General features: G+C 48.1%; 1 protein-coding gene across 1 annotated transcript in view; it reads left to right on the top strand.

The window, feature by feature from the left end:
- FRMD4A (FERM domain containing 4A) overlaps positions 1-15,718 on the top strand; it is a 183,692-nt gene that overhangs the window by 153,250 nt on the left and 14,724 nt on the right. The window contains exons 15-20 of the mRNA XM_008564083.1: positions 3,896-4,018; positions 7,527-7,755; positions 10,077-10,133; positions 12,666-12,903; positions 13,740-13,907; positions 15,431-15,716. Coding sequence (XP_008562305.1) covers positions 3,896-4,018; positions 7,527-7,755; positions 10,077-10,133; positions 12,666-12,903; positions 13,740-13,907; positions 15,431-15,716 — 1,101 coding nt within the window. The remainder of the gene's footprint in view (positions 1-3,895; positions 4,019-7,526; positions 7,756-10,076; positions 10,134-12,665; positions 12,904-13,739; positions 13,908-15,430; positions 15,717-15,718) is intronic.

The raw sequence follows: 15,718 nt of genomic DNA on the forward strand, positions 1-15,718 counted from the left end.
AAAGCCCTTCCTCATGTGATTTTACCTCATGAATGGAATGGGTCACCATCAACTTCCCAAGATTTCGTGCCTACGTTTATTGTTGTGGTAGCTTTTGTTTCTCTCAAGGATATTTCAGATTCGTCTTTGGGTATCATACTGAGACGCATCATTGGAGGTCAACAAGGAAACCAAGATTTCATTTAATGGATAATCCCCTTTAAACCTCGAGGTCTGGTATTTCTTTAACTCTCTTAATTTTTAAAATGAAATCTGGGCTGGCTGGTAAGCTCAGTTGATTAGAGTGTGGCCTTATAACACCAAGGTCAAGGGTTTGGTTCCCTGTACCAGCCAGTCGCCAAAAAAAAAAAAAACTTGGTCTAGTGGTATCTTTAAATATTGTGTAAAGCAATGCTTCCTTGAGCCTGGGTATACACTGGTCTCAATTTTCATGGGGGTAAAGAGGCCGCTGTAGACCACTGTCTATATTTATTTAAATGGTCACTTCCACCTTATTCTTTTTTTTCTTTTTTCCTTTTTGTCTTGTTTCGTGTCCGGCAACGGGATCGCAACCCTCAGTGTCGCGCCCATACCGGACCAGGACCGGCAACGGGATCGCAACCCTCGGTGTCGCGCCCGCATCTCACTCAGCCAGTGAGCGGGAACGGGTCTGTATGTGGGATCCAAACCCTCAGCGGGAGCGCCGCAGCACTCCCAAGCGGCGCACTGTAGCAGTGCGCCACCGGGCCGGCCCACTTCCACCTTATTCTGTTTATTCCACGACTCTTTGTTAGAAATGTTTGGAGACTTTGTTTTTATTGTAATTCATATTACTGTACATATGTGTATTCACACGTGTGCGTGTGCTTGCACATGACACAATGTGGGGGAGCTCTCTGGAGAGAAATGGTGCTCCACGTAACATTACAAAGAGCTGGTTGGCAAACAGTTCAGACTGGGAAATATAAAGAGGGTCCCAAACTAAGTAAAAGAGACATATTCCCCTCCCCCAAATAATAATGCCTTGCAGCAGGAAGAATGAAACAAGGGCCCATAGAACGAGATCACATTACATTTCAACTTGGCTTAATTATGGTCTGGATTGATTTAAACCGGAGCCCGCTCAAAGCAGAACCACATTAGCACAAATCCATTGCAAATCTTAGGAAAGTAATTGGTCTGGCTGGGGAGTGCGCTGTGTGATACTGTTAATACTAGCAACATTTGTATAAAGAATATGCTTGAAGCATTGAAAAAATATGGGTCTTGGTGTCTGCCTTTAATAATTTGTAAAGCCTTGTTTTGTTTTTAATAAAGGAAAATTCCCTAAGCCTAGCAGGGAACCAACATTAGAAAATGTCAGAAATGTGTTGGGGCAAGGTTAGCATGCATTAGAAAGTCTCACTGTCTCTTAAAAAACAAAAGCAGGGCCGGCCCGGTGGCGCACTGCTGCAGTGCGCCGCTTGGGAGCGTGGCGGCGCTCCCGCCGGGCGCAGAAACCCCGTTGCCTCCCGCGCCCTCAGCCCCAGCTCCCCAGCCTAGCCCCTAGAGTCTCAGAACTCCAGCTTCTATACGAGGGGGAATCCCTTTCCTGCACTTATTTGCCAACGAGTCGGGCAAACAAACCGCCAGCAACATCTCCCACTCTGGGTCCCAGCTGGGCAGTCGCGTTAATTGTCCAGCTCGCCGAGATGCTGGCGACGTGGGGCACTCGCTCGTTCGCTTGCTCACACGCCCCGCGGAGCATTTGAGCAGACACAATTTACATTTGGTGAGTCGATTTAAAAAAAAAAAAAAAAAGCAAAAGGAGGAAAACAAAAGGTCCCACTTCTTATACTTTTGACACCAGGAAACATAACATGAGCGTTATGAGAAGCAATGAGAAGCAGCCACAGGCAGATTTCTCCCGTGCTCAGTTTCTTAGCGTTAGTCCCATCACAGTGTCTTGGTTCATCTGTACTAAAGGGATTGGAGAAGTCTTCTCGCTAACTCTGTCCCACTCACATATATCTCTCCCCTCAGCTCAGACTAACAAGAAACACCGTTTGACCCCTTGGCCAGAATGAGGTAGTCTGGGCATTTGGCAGAATCTAGAGAGCAACCAAGCCAAGGCCCCCACAACTGAACGTTAAATGACTGCTTCGCCTCACAGCTCTGGTGACATGTGAATTCAGATGAAATATCTGGAGAATCAAGCCCTTGACTCAGATACCTTCAAGCGGATAGTGAAAGTTCAGGAGCCTCATTTTTTAAATACGGTTTAAAACCACGAACACTTTAGAGTTATAAATCCATGGCAATTTTTAACTTTTCCCTCTTTTTTGTAAGTTTCAAGGTTTAAAAAAAAAAAAGTCTTCACAATATAAAACCCTCAATAGGTTGTGTTACTTATAGGCAGACTTTCAGGGAAGCAGATAAAATTAAGTTGCAGAATAAACACATAACTACTTTGGAGACATTTAAACCACATTTTTTTAAAAAAAGAAATAGGGAAGAAAATTGCAGAGTGTTTAATACTCAAATAGTTGGCCATTGTGCTCTGAAATGCTTACATTGAGAAGTAAAAAAGTCCAAGGGGTCATTTCCGGGGTATCTGAACACAGAAGGAAAGAGGCTCAAGACAGGGGGTGAGGGTGTGTGTGCTCACAGGCACACACACGTATGCACACACGTGACCACCCCTGTGCACTCGGCACACAGCAGTGCAGGAGAAGGGACCAGAATCACCCTCCCACAATTTGGGTTTTCCCACCACTTGGACACTCAGGACTGGGCTGCCCTGCACAAAAGCTTTCTGTGTGGACGATGGGTGTTCCTGAGAAGAAACTTCTGGGCATTTCCTTATCAGAGCAGCCCCCTGAGTCTCTGTGCAGCATTTGCGTTGCTTTGGGGCTAGAAACCCAGCACTGGGTTTTGTCTGGAAGTGCCCCTCTGTTTTTGGAAACACACAGTGGCTGCCCCTGCTCTTTCTGGTCTCTGGAAGTGACTTGTTGCAGCTGACACCAGCCTCTGCAGTGTGGGTTGGCTGCTGACTCAAGCTCGATCTCTGTTCAGCCCAGATGGAACAAACTGATATAAAGCCTCATTATAACCCGGAATCATTCCTTGGATCCTCAGCCTTTGCCCAGGATCATTGTCCGTGTGGAGGTCTGTCAACTGAATTCACTGTCATTGTACCCACAACCTGTAGATTTCCAGAGCCCTAAACACACACACATGACTGATTTTTTTTTAGTAGCCATGTCAATATTATGGGTTCGATTTTCATTTTCTGCTAAAACTCTTATTTGTATATAGTTTAGTGTTTTAAGTGCAGCCTATTTGCATCTGGCCAGAGTGCAATAATTATTACCTATATTCAGTTTCTAAATTATGTAATAATGCACTTTTCTGGGATTTGTCCTAGAGATACCGCTCCTCTTAAGAAAACTCCTTGGAAAGAAATTCTAAACTTAGATATCTGAGAGGAAATATTTGATACACTCTAGAAAGAGCACAGGGTTTGGAGCTAGAAAGACCTGAGAACTCACGTTGACTGCTCCTTACCAGCTGTGACCTCGCCTGGCACATGGCAGACATGCAGCAGACATTCGGTATATTAACAAAGGAGTGAATGAAACTCTGGTTTTATAATGAAAGCCAATGACAATTTTATTTACTCAACAAATGTACTTTGTAAGAAGCTTTGGAAGTGCATCTATTATATAAGAGAGGATTCCTCTCATACATTGTTAGAGAAATGAAATTTCATTTCATGAACTCTTATTTAGGCATAGGGCTGAATGTTAATGTCTCTAATCTATGCATTGAGTCTGTGCATTGAAGTGTGTGTGTGTGTGTGTGTTTCCATCCTAGAAAAGCAGCATGTGCCCTACTCTGATTTATGCCCACTCTAAATGCTCTTTCACATGCACAGGAGCTCACGGGCAAACTGCCAGTTGAATATCCTCTGGATCCAGGGGAGGAGCCCCCCATTGTTCGGAGAAGAATAGGGACAGCCTTCAAGCTGGATGAGCAGAAAATCCTGCCCAAAGGAGAGGTACGTCCTTCCATTCTGTTGCTGGATTCTCTCGCATTATCCTTAATTTTCCCATTTCTTAGAGCTTCCAGGTTTGCTGTAACAATTTCTTCATTTCAACCCAATGCCAATATCTCTCCTTTTAACCTTTCTTGAGTGAGCTCCTTAGTCGGTACGTGGTTCCCCTCAGTCGGATTAGTTTGGTTGCATTAGTGAGCATTTAGATTTCTCGTGAAGCTATTTGTCTAACATGATAGGCCTATCACAACCGGCTAAGTTAAGCTTGGGGAGAACATTCCAATAATACTCAGGTATGAGGGTATTTCCAAAAGTTCATGGAAAGATTTGTGCTATCTTTTAATCAGCCCTTTGTTACTGAGTGTCAAGCCTAATCTCTGATCTGTGGGAGAATACCAAAAAGGAAGAAAGACGTAGGCCATGTCAACAGGTGCAAGGGTGCTGCTGGCCGGGAGAGACCAGCCGAGCCTGCTGTCTGTGGTCTTAGCTTCACCAGGCTGCTAGAATCACTGCGAGAACATGAACAAGATGCTTGGTCTGTCCTGGTTTTGCTTGTCTGTGTTTGGAAGAGTGACTTTGAACCTCTTTGGACTGAACACAGGTGGAGACTGGGGCTACAGAGTTCAGATTTGGGGGTGGGGGATGCTGGAACTTGAGTCTGGGTAATAAGACTTGGCTGGGTAATAAGTATCCAGCCTCAGACCAAGAGAAATTAAAGGCCAGGTATACCTTCGGACCTTGTCTTCCCAAATTTATTCTGAGTAAAGTTACTAATTAACATGCTACCGAACAGAGGGCTTAAAAGGTCAAGTCTCAAAGCCAGTGGTAAAAGAAATACTGTGTATTTTTAGTCTTTTAAGAAACTGATTGAGGGAAACAGACGTTCTCATGGAACACCTGCTTTAGGGTTAACATGCGGGTGATTTCAAAGGGGACCCAAGTGCCCTGGGGCCACTGTAAGTGCCAGACAAATCTCCTGAGATCTGCAGTTGCAGGTCCCTAGGAGACTGGGAGGCACACCAGAGTGCTTCACCCTAAATTAAAGCTCAACAAGGCACTTTTCCTCTTCTGTGAAATGAAGTTCACAACCCTTTACTTCACTTCCTTGGGTTGTCACTAGGATGAAATGAGCTAGTATATATGAAAAACACATAACTGGTACCTGGCACCTGCTTGACGCTTGACCAACATTAGTTGCTTGACATGGAGATGAAATGTTATGGGGGGCGCAGTGGCTGCGGGTGGGAGCCAGGGGTGAAGAGGGTGGGATTTAGGAGACCATCGGGTTGGGTATTTTTCAGCACCGCAATCTACCGAGTGAGCCACGGGCCGGCCCCGGGTTGGGTATTTTTCACATCCACCTGTTCATCAGACCTGCCCAAGAACTTCAGCTCCTCTAGTTGCTGGGCAGAGACCGGGCACTAAACTTTACAAAGCAACCCCACATTTAGTGGGCAGTCCTCCACCGCATTGGGATTCCCAGAGTCCCACTGTACCTGTCACACTTTTCAGTAAAGGATGACTCCAGTCCCCTGAGAATTCTATGTTTTCCTCACTCGTCCCACATATTCTCTTTCCTAAATAAGTGAGAGGAGACAGCACAGACACGGCTGGAACTCAAGAGTTCCTCTGGGAAGGAAGAGGTCTGCCTCGGCTCTCTTGCTGCTCTGGTTTCTCCTGGAAATGCGCTTTGCTTCCCTGTTCATACGACAGACTGCCATGTGCACAGACAGGGCTTTCAGCCTTGGACTTAGCTTAGGCAGTGAGAATTTGTCCTGGGCTCCCACGAAGCTCTAGGTTAGTGACTTGGGCCAGGGCTATCATAACAGCTAGGGATCAGCTGCTTGGTGGAGCCCAAACTCACAGAACAGACTTCATCCTTTGGTGACTTGCCTTTCCCAAGACACGGGCAGGAGTCCCTCTCAGTATCCCTCTCCCTCTGAGAGAACAGTGTGGCCAGCATTTGAAGGATTTGGCAGGAACTCATTGTCCTGGTTCCTGCTCCCTTCAGGCTTAAAGTGTGGAAAAGTAAGTGGAATCAGGTTAAGAACGTTGTCTTGATGGAAAAATCAACCTGGTGCTTTGTGCCCAAAGGCAAGAATGTTTTATTGGGGCCACTAACTAGGAAGAGCTGTTGGCTCCAGCAAACAGGGCGATCTCCTCCTACCTGGTCAGACCAGCTCCTGGACTGTGAATCGCCTAAGGGAAGATGTGCAGTCTCCCCCGGCCTCCCTTGTTACTTGTTTTGGAGAAGCTGCTGGTGCATTTGTCGTGGGGGTATTGGGTGTGGGTTAGGCAGAGAGTCTGCAGCTCCTGCAGGTGCTGCCCAAACTGCTGGCCCCTGCCTGGCCAGATAGGAGGTGGCCCGCAGTTAAGAATCATAATGTTAGAAGGTGCTGTTTGAAGCTAGCTTTGAACACAGGAGTTTCACTAGGGAAGAGAGGAAATAGGAAAAGGGACAGACTGACACTTTGCAGGGATTCTGCATTCACCCCAGATCCCCACACCCATGCCACCTCCTCCCCTGCCCCTCAGCCGTGGTGCACACGGGTGCACATGCACGTGCTGCAGAGGAGCCGGTGCTCTGCAGAGGCCCACAGTGGGCACACCATCTGGTCATCATCATCTGGTCCACCAGGCTTTCCAACAGCCACAGCTTCATGTCACCTGGGCCCAAAACTCTGTAGGAGGGAAAACTCAACCATCTGCTCCTCTTGGCCAAAGGAAGGGATTTGCAGGGGAGGTGAGCTACACAAAAGGAGGGGAAGGAGACCCTGAAGCTCACCTGAGGAGCTGGGGGAAACTGGCCACCGCCACCCACGGTCTCTGCCTCACGAAGGGCCCAATTGTGGCCTGAGCAGAGCTCCCATGAATAGGCAGGTGTGGGAAGGACAGTTGGAGCTCACAAAAAGAGCCTCCAGAAGATACACTGGTGAGTGGGCATGCATCCCAACATGAGGGGCACACATATGTGGGACAGAAGGCATGTGGTGGGGGGGACATGCACATGTGTGAGCTCCCTGTTGCCACACCCACAGCAAAGAATGACAGAAAAACTGCTCTAAAAATAATGCTGCGCCCTATGCCTGGAATGAAAAGGAAGTGACAACCAGTGGCCTCTGAATTTCCACAAAGCTTCTGTCTTTGTGAACTTGGCTGGGGACAGTAGAAATGGAGCTGGTGAGCCCAAGCCCAGCCACATGGGATCTCTGCTTCCTAATGATGGTTTCAGTGTACAGACCAACACTTGTCCCCAGAGAGGAACAGCAGCCAAGGGTCTGGAAAGTGGGTGTGCCCTTGGCTAGCAGAGATGTTAGGAATGGGGCCACTCTCTTGCCACTGTGGGGTCAGGCAAGTATGGTTGGGGTTAGACACTGGGACTGCCGGTTTCCTGGTAAGCATGTCCCCAAGGAGGGGGGCTCACCTTGGGGCAGGGACAGGGGGTGGGGAGGACGGGCGTCTCCCTGCTCAGCATCCCCAGTAAGTGTAAGCCGTGGCTCTCCCCCCACAGGAAGCCGAGCTGGAACGCCTGGAACGGGAGTTTGCCATTCAGTCCCAGATTACGGAGGCTGCCCGCCGCCTAGCCAGTGACCCCAACGTCAGCAAAAAACTGAAGAAACAAAGGAAAACCTCTTATCTGAACGCACTGAAGAAGCTGCAGGAGATTGAAAATGCGATCAACGAGAACCGCATCAAGTCTGGGAAGAAACCCACCCAGAGGGCTTCGCTGATCATAGACGGTCAGTGCCACGCCAGCCGCCCCACGCCACTCCCACTCGAGGGTCTCGGGGAGCCAGACACCAGGTCCCATGGTGGTCCTAAAGCCCAGCCCCCTGCATGACCCAAGCAGCTACTTAAGCACCCTGTGCCTTAACTTGTCCACCCATAATGTGAAGCAAATAAGGCCTGATAGCAGGTGAGAACTAGCGAGTGCACTCCATCCACAGAAGAAAGGGACTGTGCAGCTCGGACCGTCACTGTCACTATCGCTGCCCCCAGGGAGAACCTGCAGCCACGAGCTAACACTCTTCTCAGCCGTCACAGTGAACTGAGCTGAGTTGACTGGGCTAGCCCAGCCTCGCCCCAGGCTAGCCCAGGCTCTGCCGTTCTCCTGACCACCCCTCCCCAAGTCTGGAAGGAGAGGTGGGTGGCGGGGTACACAGTGGTAGGGCCTCCTGTCCTGGAGCAGCCCCTGCCAACTCTCTGTCCCCCTCAGGCTGACCCTATCTCCAGGTGTCTCCTACCCCAAGAGCTGAATCTTGGGAGGACGGGACCACCCCCCCTCCAGTAGTCTAGAGCCCTGAGCTCATGTCAGGGGTTAGGACTTTGGGTGATTATCTTTGGTAAACATGAGAAGGAAATACCACCAACAAGAATCAAGTCCCCCCAAACCATTAGAATCCTTTTCTTCTAAGTCAGCAAATTCTTGAAAATACATATCTCAAGTATTCTTTCACAGTCTTTGCATGTTTAAAATACATTTGCTCTAGGAAGACAGAAAGTAGGATCGTGGTTAGCAGGAGCCGGGAGGAGGGGCGAATGAGGAGTTATTGCTTAAGGGGTACAGAGTTTCAGTTTGGGAAAATGAAAACGTTCTCCACACAGAAGACGGTTGCACAACAGTGTGAATGTGCTGAATGCCACCAAACTGGACACTTAAAAATGGTAAATTTGACATTATGGCTGTTGTTCTACAGTTCCATGTATATTTAGCTGCAACCTGAAAATGTGGGCACACTAGGGAAGCAAAGTTACTGGAGACGTCAGGATGCCACGGTCAGTGCTCTCAGTTGCTCACAGTCCATGAAGCAATACAAATAAAGTGAATTCTTAGTTTTAAAAGAGAGAGAGAGAGACCATTAAAAAAATCCTTTTGCTCTAGGAAATCTGACATACCCACCCTTCCCTGTTGTCCTTGGCCAAGACCATGTCACTTTTCCTCACTTCCTAGCAGCGCTGCTGTCAGCCAGCCTTTGTCTGTCTTGTGCCTCCTGTGAGACCTCCTTCTGTCCCTCAAAGGCACTCGGGGCTTCCTGCTTCTGCAGAAACGTCCAGCAGAGCTAACAGAGCCCAGCCCGCGAATGGCACCTCAGGGATGACCGTGCTGCCGGTCAGCCGCAGGAGAGCCTGCTTTTTGGCCTCCAAAGGGAGGGCTGTTCTATTTGGACTGTCAACACAATCAGTTTTTAAATCCTCATCTGTACCAGCTCGTGAATCCTCGTGTCCAAGCCTACGGCCAATTTTTTTAACTGCTCAAGAATATACCTTCTCTGCATGCTGCCTTATTGAAACGATCTTTTCATCACAGGGCCCCACTTGAGTTAGGAGTCATTAAGGTTCTTCTTACCTCCTTAGCATGGCTTTTATTTCAAGAAATAAAAAAACTAAACTTGGAATCTAAAGAGCTGGGACCTTTGCTAATTTTGACCGGGGAGCACAGCAGCCTTAAACAAACCACTCTCCCTGGCTGCACCTCAGTTTCCCTAGTAGTTAAACAGGGAGGATTATTTTACTGTCTCCCTCTTGGGTGTGTTCTCCTGGTTAATTGAATGGTATCTATAAAAATAAGCTTTGGAGAGATGGAGTCTGTATTTAGCAAGCTTGTTTTCTCTACTAATAACTTAAGACGTTTATTGAGAGGCCATTCATTGCTGAAGCAAAGTTCCCTACCCTCGTTTCGCATGTGTGCAATAAATAGCAGATGACTTCCTCTGGTTTAGTCGGTACATGCCCTGAGTTTGTCTGGGACAATGATGTGGTTGAACCAGGCCTGGGCAGCCTCTCTATTGGATGTTAAGCTACTTGCGTGGCAGCATCCTGAGAAACAAGAGCCCAAATACATAAAGACAGGGGAACACTGTCAGGGTGGGGAGGATAAGCTAGCGTCCCCCCGACAGGACCTGTCAAAAGAAACACCCAACCGCATTTGTATTACATCTCATGGGTTCTTTCTGAGCACAGAGAGGAGGCTGTGGAGTGGTGAGAAATACGCTGTGTTTACAGATAGGGCTTTGTTTAAGGAATGCGCTAAACTCATAGACTTTTGCTTTTGTCTTCTCAGATGGAAATATTGCAAGTGAAGACAGCTCCCTCTCAGATGCCCTCGTCCTTGAGGACGGTAGGTTACCCATTTCTTGCTTAAGACCATGGAGCACAGGTTAAGCAGGGATGAATCTGTGTGTCGTCTGGGGACCGCCTTGTGCAAAGGCAAAAGCCAGGTCAGGCTGGCAGCCGGAGTCCCGGCAAACTCTCATTTCCAGTATTCACCTATTCAGTTGGAGGGGGGTGGGTGCTACATAAACACGTAATTACTGGGATTTTCGTATTTCCTGTGGCCCAGAGGTAAGATGTAAAGTGGTATTCAGTGAGTGGTGGTTCACTTTTTTACAGCCAAAATCACATTTTTAACTCAACAGAGATCTCAACACCGTGCATAGTTGCCTTCTGATTACTCATAAGATCTGGAAAGAGATATACACTGAATTGGATCACAGATCAAAGACAGAAACCCACTAGGAGAATCTAGGGGTGGTGAGAAGGAATAAAACCAACCTTCTGTCCCTTCCTGAGACAATAGGGAAAATGAAATGGGAGATGTCCCTTTAGACACCTAGCCAGGCCTTGAAAATTGTTCTATTAGTTCCCATTGAACTCTTAAAATCTGGCAGTTACCAGGATATTTTCATGGGAAATTCTTAGAAAAACAGAACTGATCTCCCATCACAACTTCTCAACTCACCACCATCACCACTAAACATAGAAGAAAGAATTCCCAGCACAGACCATCTCTGTGAGAATGTTCCTGTGGATGTTAAGCCACAACTTGGGGAGGCGAGAGCATGAATGATGTGGAAATACATCAAGTGGCAGATAATTTTTTTGCCTTTAGGGAAACCTCAGGCAGGCAGTGATAAGTAGCTCTGCAGATGGAAAACATAAAAGGTCTCCCTACCCAAGTCATTGTAATAATGATAATTGCCATCATCATCATAATAATAATGATTGCTCTTGATGTGGGGAGAACCTGGTGGGTTATTTACCCAGTCCTCTTGGCCCTGCTATTAGAAATCAGATTGTGATATTTTTATTGTCTGCTTTGTTATGTGGGTGGGAAGGACATGGGGCTACCAGGGAGCAGGGAGGCTTGTGAATATCAGAGACCCCAGCCCTGTCATTGGCCTCTATGTACCCCAGTCTCTCCAAGGAAGGGAACAGGAACACATTAGTGGGGTTCCTTTGCAGCAGGGGAGTTGCTGGAGCAAAGGATAACGTCGTTAGTTGATTTTGTGACATCATTCATGGTTACAGTTTCTTCTCCATGTTCCAGAGCCCGGACCTCCTGAGAGACATTATTGCCTCTCTTTGGCCCCACACTCCCATTGCGGGCTCTCCCGAGGGACTGCTTTTTACTGATTCGAGGGGCCAAGGGGGAATGGAAGTGGATGTCCAAGGCAGGAGTACTGCGAATTAGGCTGTGAAAAAAATAATAGTTGGAAATGAATTTAGGGTCAAGTGAAAGGTTACTGGGAATTGTGTGCTTTTGTGTGTTCTTCTCCTGCAACTCTCACTTCTGCCTCGCCCGTTGTTGAACCCTGACAGATGAATAGTTCTAAAGCAGGATTTTCACCCTGACACATCCGTGCATGAGAAGTTGTCAAGTTTTCCTGTGGCTTTCAGACCAAATCCCAACCCATTAGCCCGGAATTCAAACCCAGCAGCTGAGCCCCTTGCCCCTCTGGTGCATGCGGTGGCTGGCTGCTCCCACCAGATCTCCTGCTCCTGACCCCCACCTCCTCGCCCCCACGCCTTGGCTCCAGTTCTTTCTTTCATCGTGCTCTCTGCAGATCCACTGCTCAGTGCCCTTCCAGACAGCACGCTCCTAGACTAACTGAATTTGCTTCCTCCGAAAGTCCTCTAGCACATTAATGTGTTAGATCATTACTCCGTGAAGGCAGGAAATGATTTATTAATATTTAATACTTGTAGCTCAACCCCTTCCCAAAGAATTTAAAGCAGTTCCAAAATTAAAATATATGGGAACAGATTAAAAGAGAATATAGACAGCTGTGAAAAAAAGCAAAGAGTAGATACCCAGACCCACCACCAATAATTACACTGAACAGACATACGTTCATTCATTTTTTCTCCAACAAATGTTTATTGAGCATCTACTGTGTGTCAGCTGGCATTCACAGCACTGAAGATATAATTGAACAAAATAGACCAAACCCTCGTGGAGCTTAAACTCCCCCAAAGCAAATCAGATGCTTAGTGTCTACTGAAAGAAAACATACAATGTAGTAATAACTACATTTTGCTGTTTGCTGTGAAGCAATCATTTACTGACAGTGTTTAATAAAATTCAGACTTCATTTGTGTCTAATGAGACATGATACATCTCTTCCCATTTAACTCTGCTTGAAGTTTGGGTTTGCTTTGCTCTGGTTTGGATTGACTCTTCTTGACTTATCTTAGTAAATGGGGAAGGGTCATGAGCCTGTTCATTATCTGAGGGAAGGAAAAGTGTGAATGTGCCCGTGTGGCTTCAGGGTGCTGACGTAAGGGTGGTGGTAGAGTGGGGGCTGTGTCTCAGGTCTGTGAGAAGGATGACCCGTGCTCAGTTCCTCTCTGTCTTTCTGTCTTTGTGCAGAAGACTCTCAGGTTACCAGCACAATATCCCCCCTACAGTCTCCTCATAAGGGACTCCCTCCTCGGCCACCATCGCACAACAGGCCACCACCTCCCCAGTCCCTGGAGGGACTCAGGCAGATGCACTGTCACCGCAATGACTATGACAAGTCACCCATAAAGCCCAAAATGTGGAGTGAGTCTTCCTTAGATGAGCCTTACGAGAAGGTCAAGAAACGTTCCTCTCACAGTCATTCCAGGTGAGTTGGTCATGAAGTACACTAGAGGTCACTGTCCACTCTGTGAAAGAATCAAAGGGCTATCCCAAACAGCATCCGCAAAGCACGAAATCAAATAACCTAGTTCCTCCTTCCTGGGTTTGCCTTTCGACAGTGCTGTGCTCACAGCGCCCTCTGCCGCTGATCCTACTGAGGTGCACATTTGTCATTCAAAGGGAAATTGTGGTTTTGGCTCACAATCAAGGTGTTGGCAGATGGCTTTAATGTTGTTAAATTCCACCGGAATTAGTTAGGGAGTCTTAGGCAGCACTATTCCTAAATGGCAAATGGGAGTCCACTCCCAGGAATCCAAAAATGGTGTAGAACCCTAAGCCATCATCCAGCAGAATTCCAGAGCCAACAGCTGTAATCGGACCTGTACATTATCAGCTCATTACAGGGCTGATATTGTACAGAGGTTTTCTTGGAAGGCATTTTTTGTCTGCTTCTCTGTTTTTCTCATTGCTTTTATTTATACCCTATAAAGCTCCATGTGGGTGCCCAACAGGTAAATATTTGTCTCTTGGAAAACAAAACTGTGATTGAGGGCAGGGGTGTCACAGAACAGTCACACTGCCTGTTACAGAGAAGGCTGAGGAGTCTCAAATCTCATATTGCCTTGTGGAGGGGGGTGGGGCATCGGGGACGAGGACCCCCACCCACCGCTGGGGGGAAAGGCTGAGAACCACAGAAGAGATCAGAGGGGAAGTCCTGGACATGCTTTTCCCACATCGACATCTATGTCCCAAGCAAGCCCTCCCACGGGACAAGGGACCGTCTGTCTAGCCGTGATCAGTTTGGCTTCTTCTGGTTTGCAGTAGCCACAAGCGCTTCCCCAGCACTGGAAGCTGTGCTGAGGCAGGAGGAGGAAGCAGCTCCTTGCAGAACAGCCCCATCCGCAGCCTTCCTCACTGGAACTCCCAGTCCAGCATGCCGTCCACACCAGACCTACGGGTCCGGAGTCCCCACTACGTCCATTCCACGAGGTGAGTCTGCCAGGCCTTTGGGCTACCTTCCTCCCTGGACCAGCCCTTCCTTTGTAAAATTAGGCATGGCTGGCCCAAATAATGGGTCAGCTAGAACCAGGCCTGAATCTGTGAGCTAGGTTCTTTTTATGAATGAAGCAGAATAAAAAACTGAGCGAGCAGCAGTAAGCCCACTTTAGCCAACAGACCCATTACAGCCCACTGTCCACATCCAGTGGGTACTTGAACCTGGCCGGAGAATCCCCAGGCTACTGGAGACACTTGGCATGGGAGGAGCTTTCCTAGTTGAAGTGGAGGCAAGAAAGGCTAGCTCGGGAAAAGCGGGGACCAGAACAGCCTTGCACCGATGGGGTGATCTTTATTTGATACATATTCCTCTTATATCTGTCTACTGAGGCCCAAATTTATACCGGACTCCTTTAATGTCTTAAGGTGTAAGTTCATCAAGAACAAAAAACACAGGCAAAAATCAGGCTTCTGTGAATACCTCCATTTTCTAAAAAGAAGCAAAACCAGGTCACGGAAGGCTACATGGTGGGGGGGCTACTGAGTCTACCCTGAGTGACAGTCAGAACTGGAACCCACTGCTTCCTGTGCTTGGCCAAGGGGGCCACCAGGAATCTCACACATAGTCCTGGAATCAGGCAACACCGTCTACCAGGTGATATTGACGGATATTGATAGTGAGGACTCAAATAAGCAGAACGGATTATAGACAAAGTAGTGGTGGGGGAGGATGCACATCATTCATTATAATTGTTCCTGCTCCACCAGCCGTCCATTTCTGAGTCTTTGTGGGAATGGGGATCTCTTTATGTGCGTTCTAAAACAGTACTGGGTTAAAACATATGAAGGGCCTCTCCTGAACCGTTTTTGGTTTTTGTTTTAACGTACAAAGCCAGGTGATATTGATGGATATTGATAGTGAGGACTCAAATAAGCAGAACGGATTATAGACAAAGTAGTGGTGGGGGAGGATGCACATCATTCATTATACTTGTTCCTGCTCCACCAGCCGTCCATTTCTGAGTCTTTGTGGGAATGGGGATCTCTTTATGTGCGTTCTAAAACAGTATTGGGTTAAAACATATGAAGGGCCTCTCCTGAACCGTTTTTGGTTTTTGTTTTAACGTACAAAAACGGGCATTTCATCTGGTTTAGCATAATAGTAGAATAGTGATTCTCTGGTTTTCTTTGTACATATAGAATCATTTTCCACCTTAAAAAAAAAAAAAAAAAAAAAAAAGCCCCGGCTATTGGCGTACTTTTTCCAGAGGAAACCCCTGTGCGAGTACTAACTTGAGTCCCACTTCCCACTGGGAATCCAAGCGGAGGCCCCGGCTCTACCTCCAAGGACCATCAGTTCCCTTTCTCGCCTGGGACAGTGGGACGCTTGGATTCCCATTGGCCGGAGGCTGTGAGCCCGCGTGTGCTCTGCTCTGCCCCAAGTCCAGTGAGCCCAGAGCCTCTACCCCCTCCCCATCCCCGGGCACCCCCAGACCAACCCGGCCGTCTCCCCGCAGGTCGGTGGACATCAGCCCCACGCGACTGCACAGCCTCGCCCTGCACTTTAGGCACCGGAGCTCCAGCTTGGAGTCCCAGGGCAAGCTCCTGGGCTCGGAGAACGACACAGGGAGCCCCGACTTCTACACCCCGCGGACTCGTAGCAGCAACGGCTCGGACCCCATGGACGACTGCTCGTCGTGCCCCAGCCACTCGAGCTCGGAGCACTACTACCCGGCGCAGATGAACGCCAACTACTCGACGCTGGCCGAGGACTCGCCGTCCAAGGCGCGCCAGCGGGAGCGGGC

Source organism: Galeopterus variegatus, unplaced genomic scaffold (assembly GCF_000696425.1).
Source record: "Galeopterus variegatus unplaced genomic scaffold, G_variegatus-3.0.2 Scaffold180, whole genome shotgun sequence".
NCBI classification, from domain to species: Eukaryota; Metazoa; Chordata; class Mammalia; order Dermoptera; family Cynocephalidae; genus Galeopterus; species Galeopterus variegatus.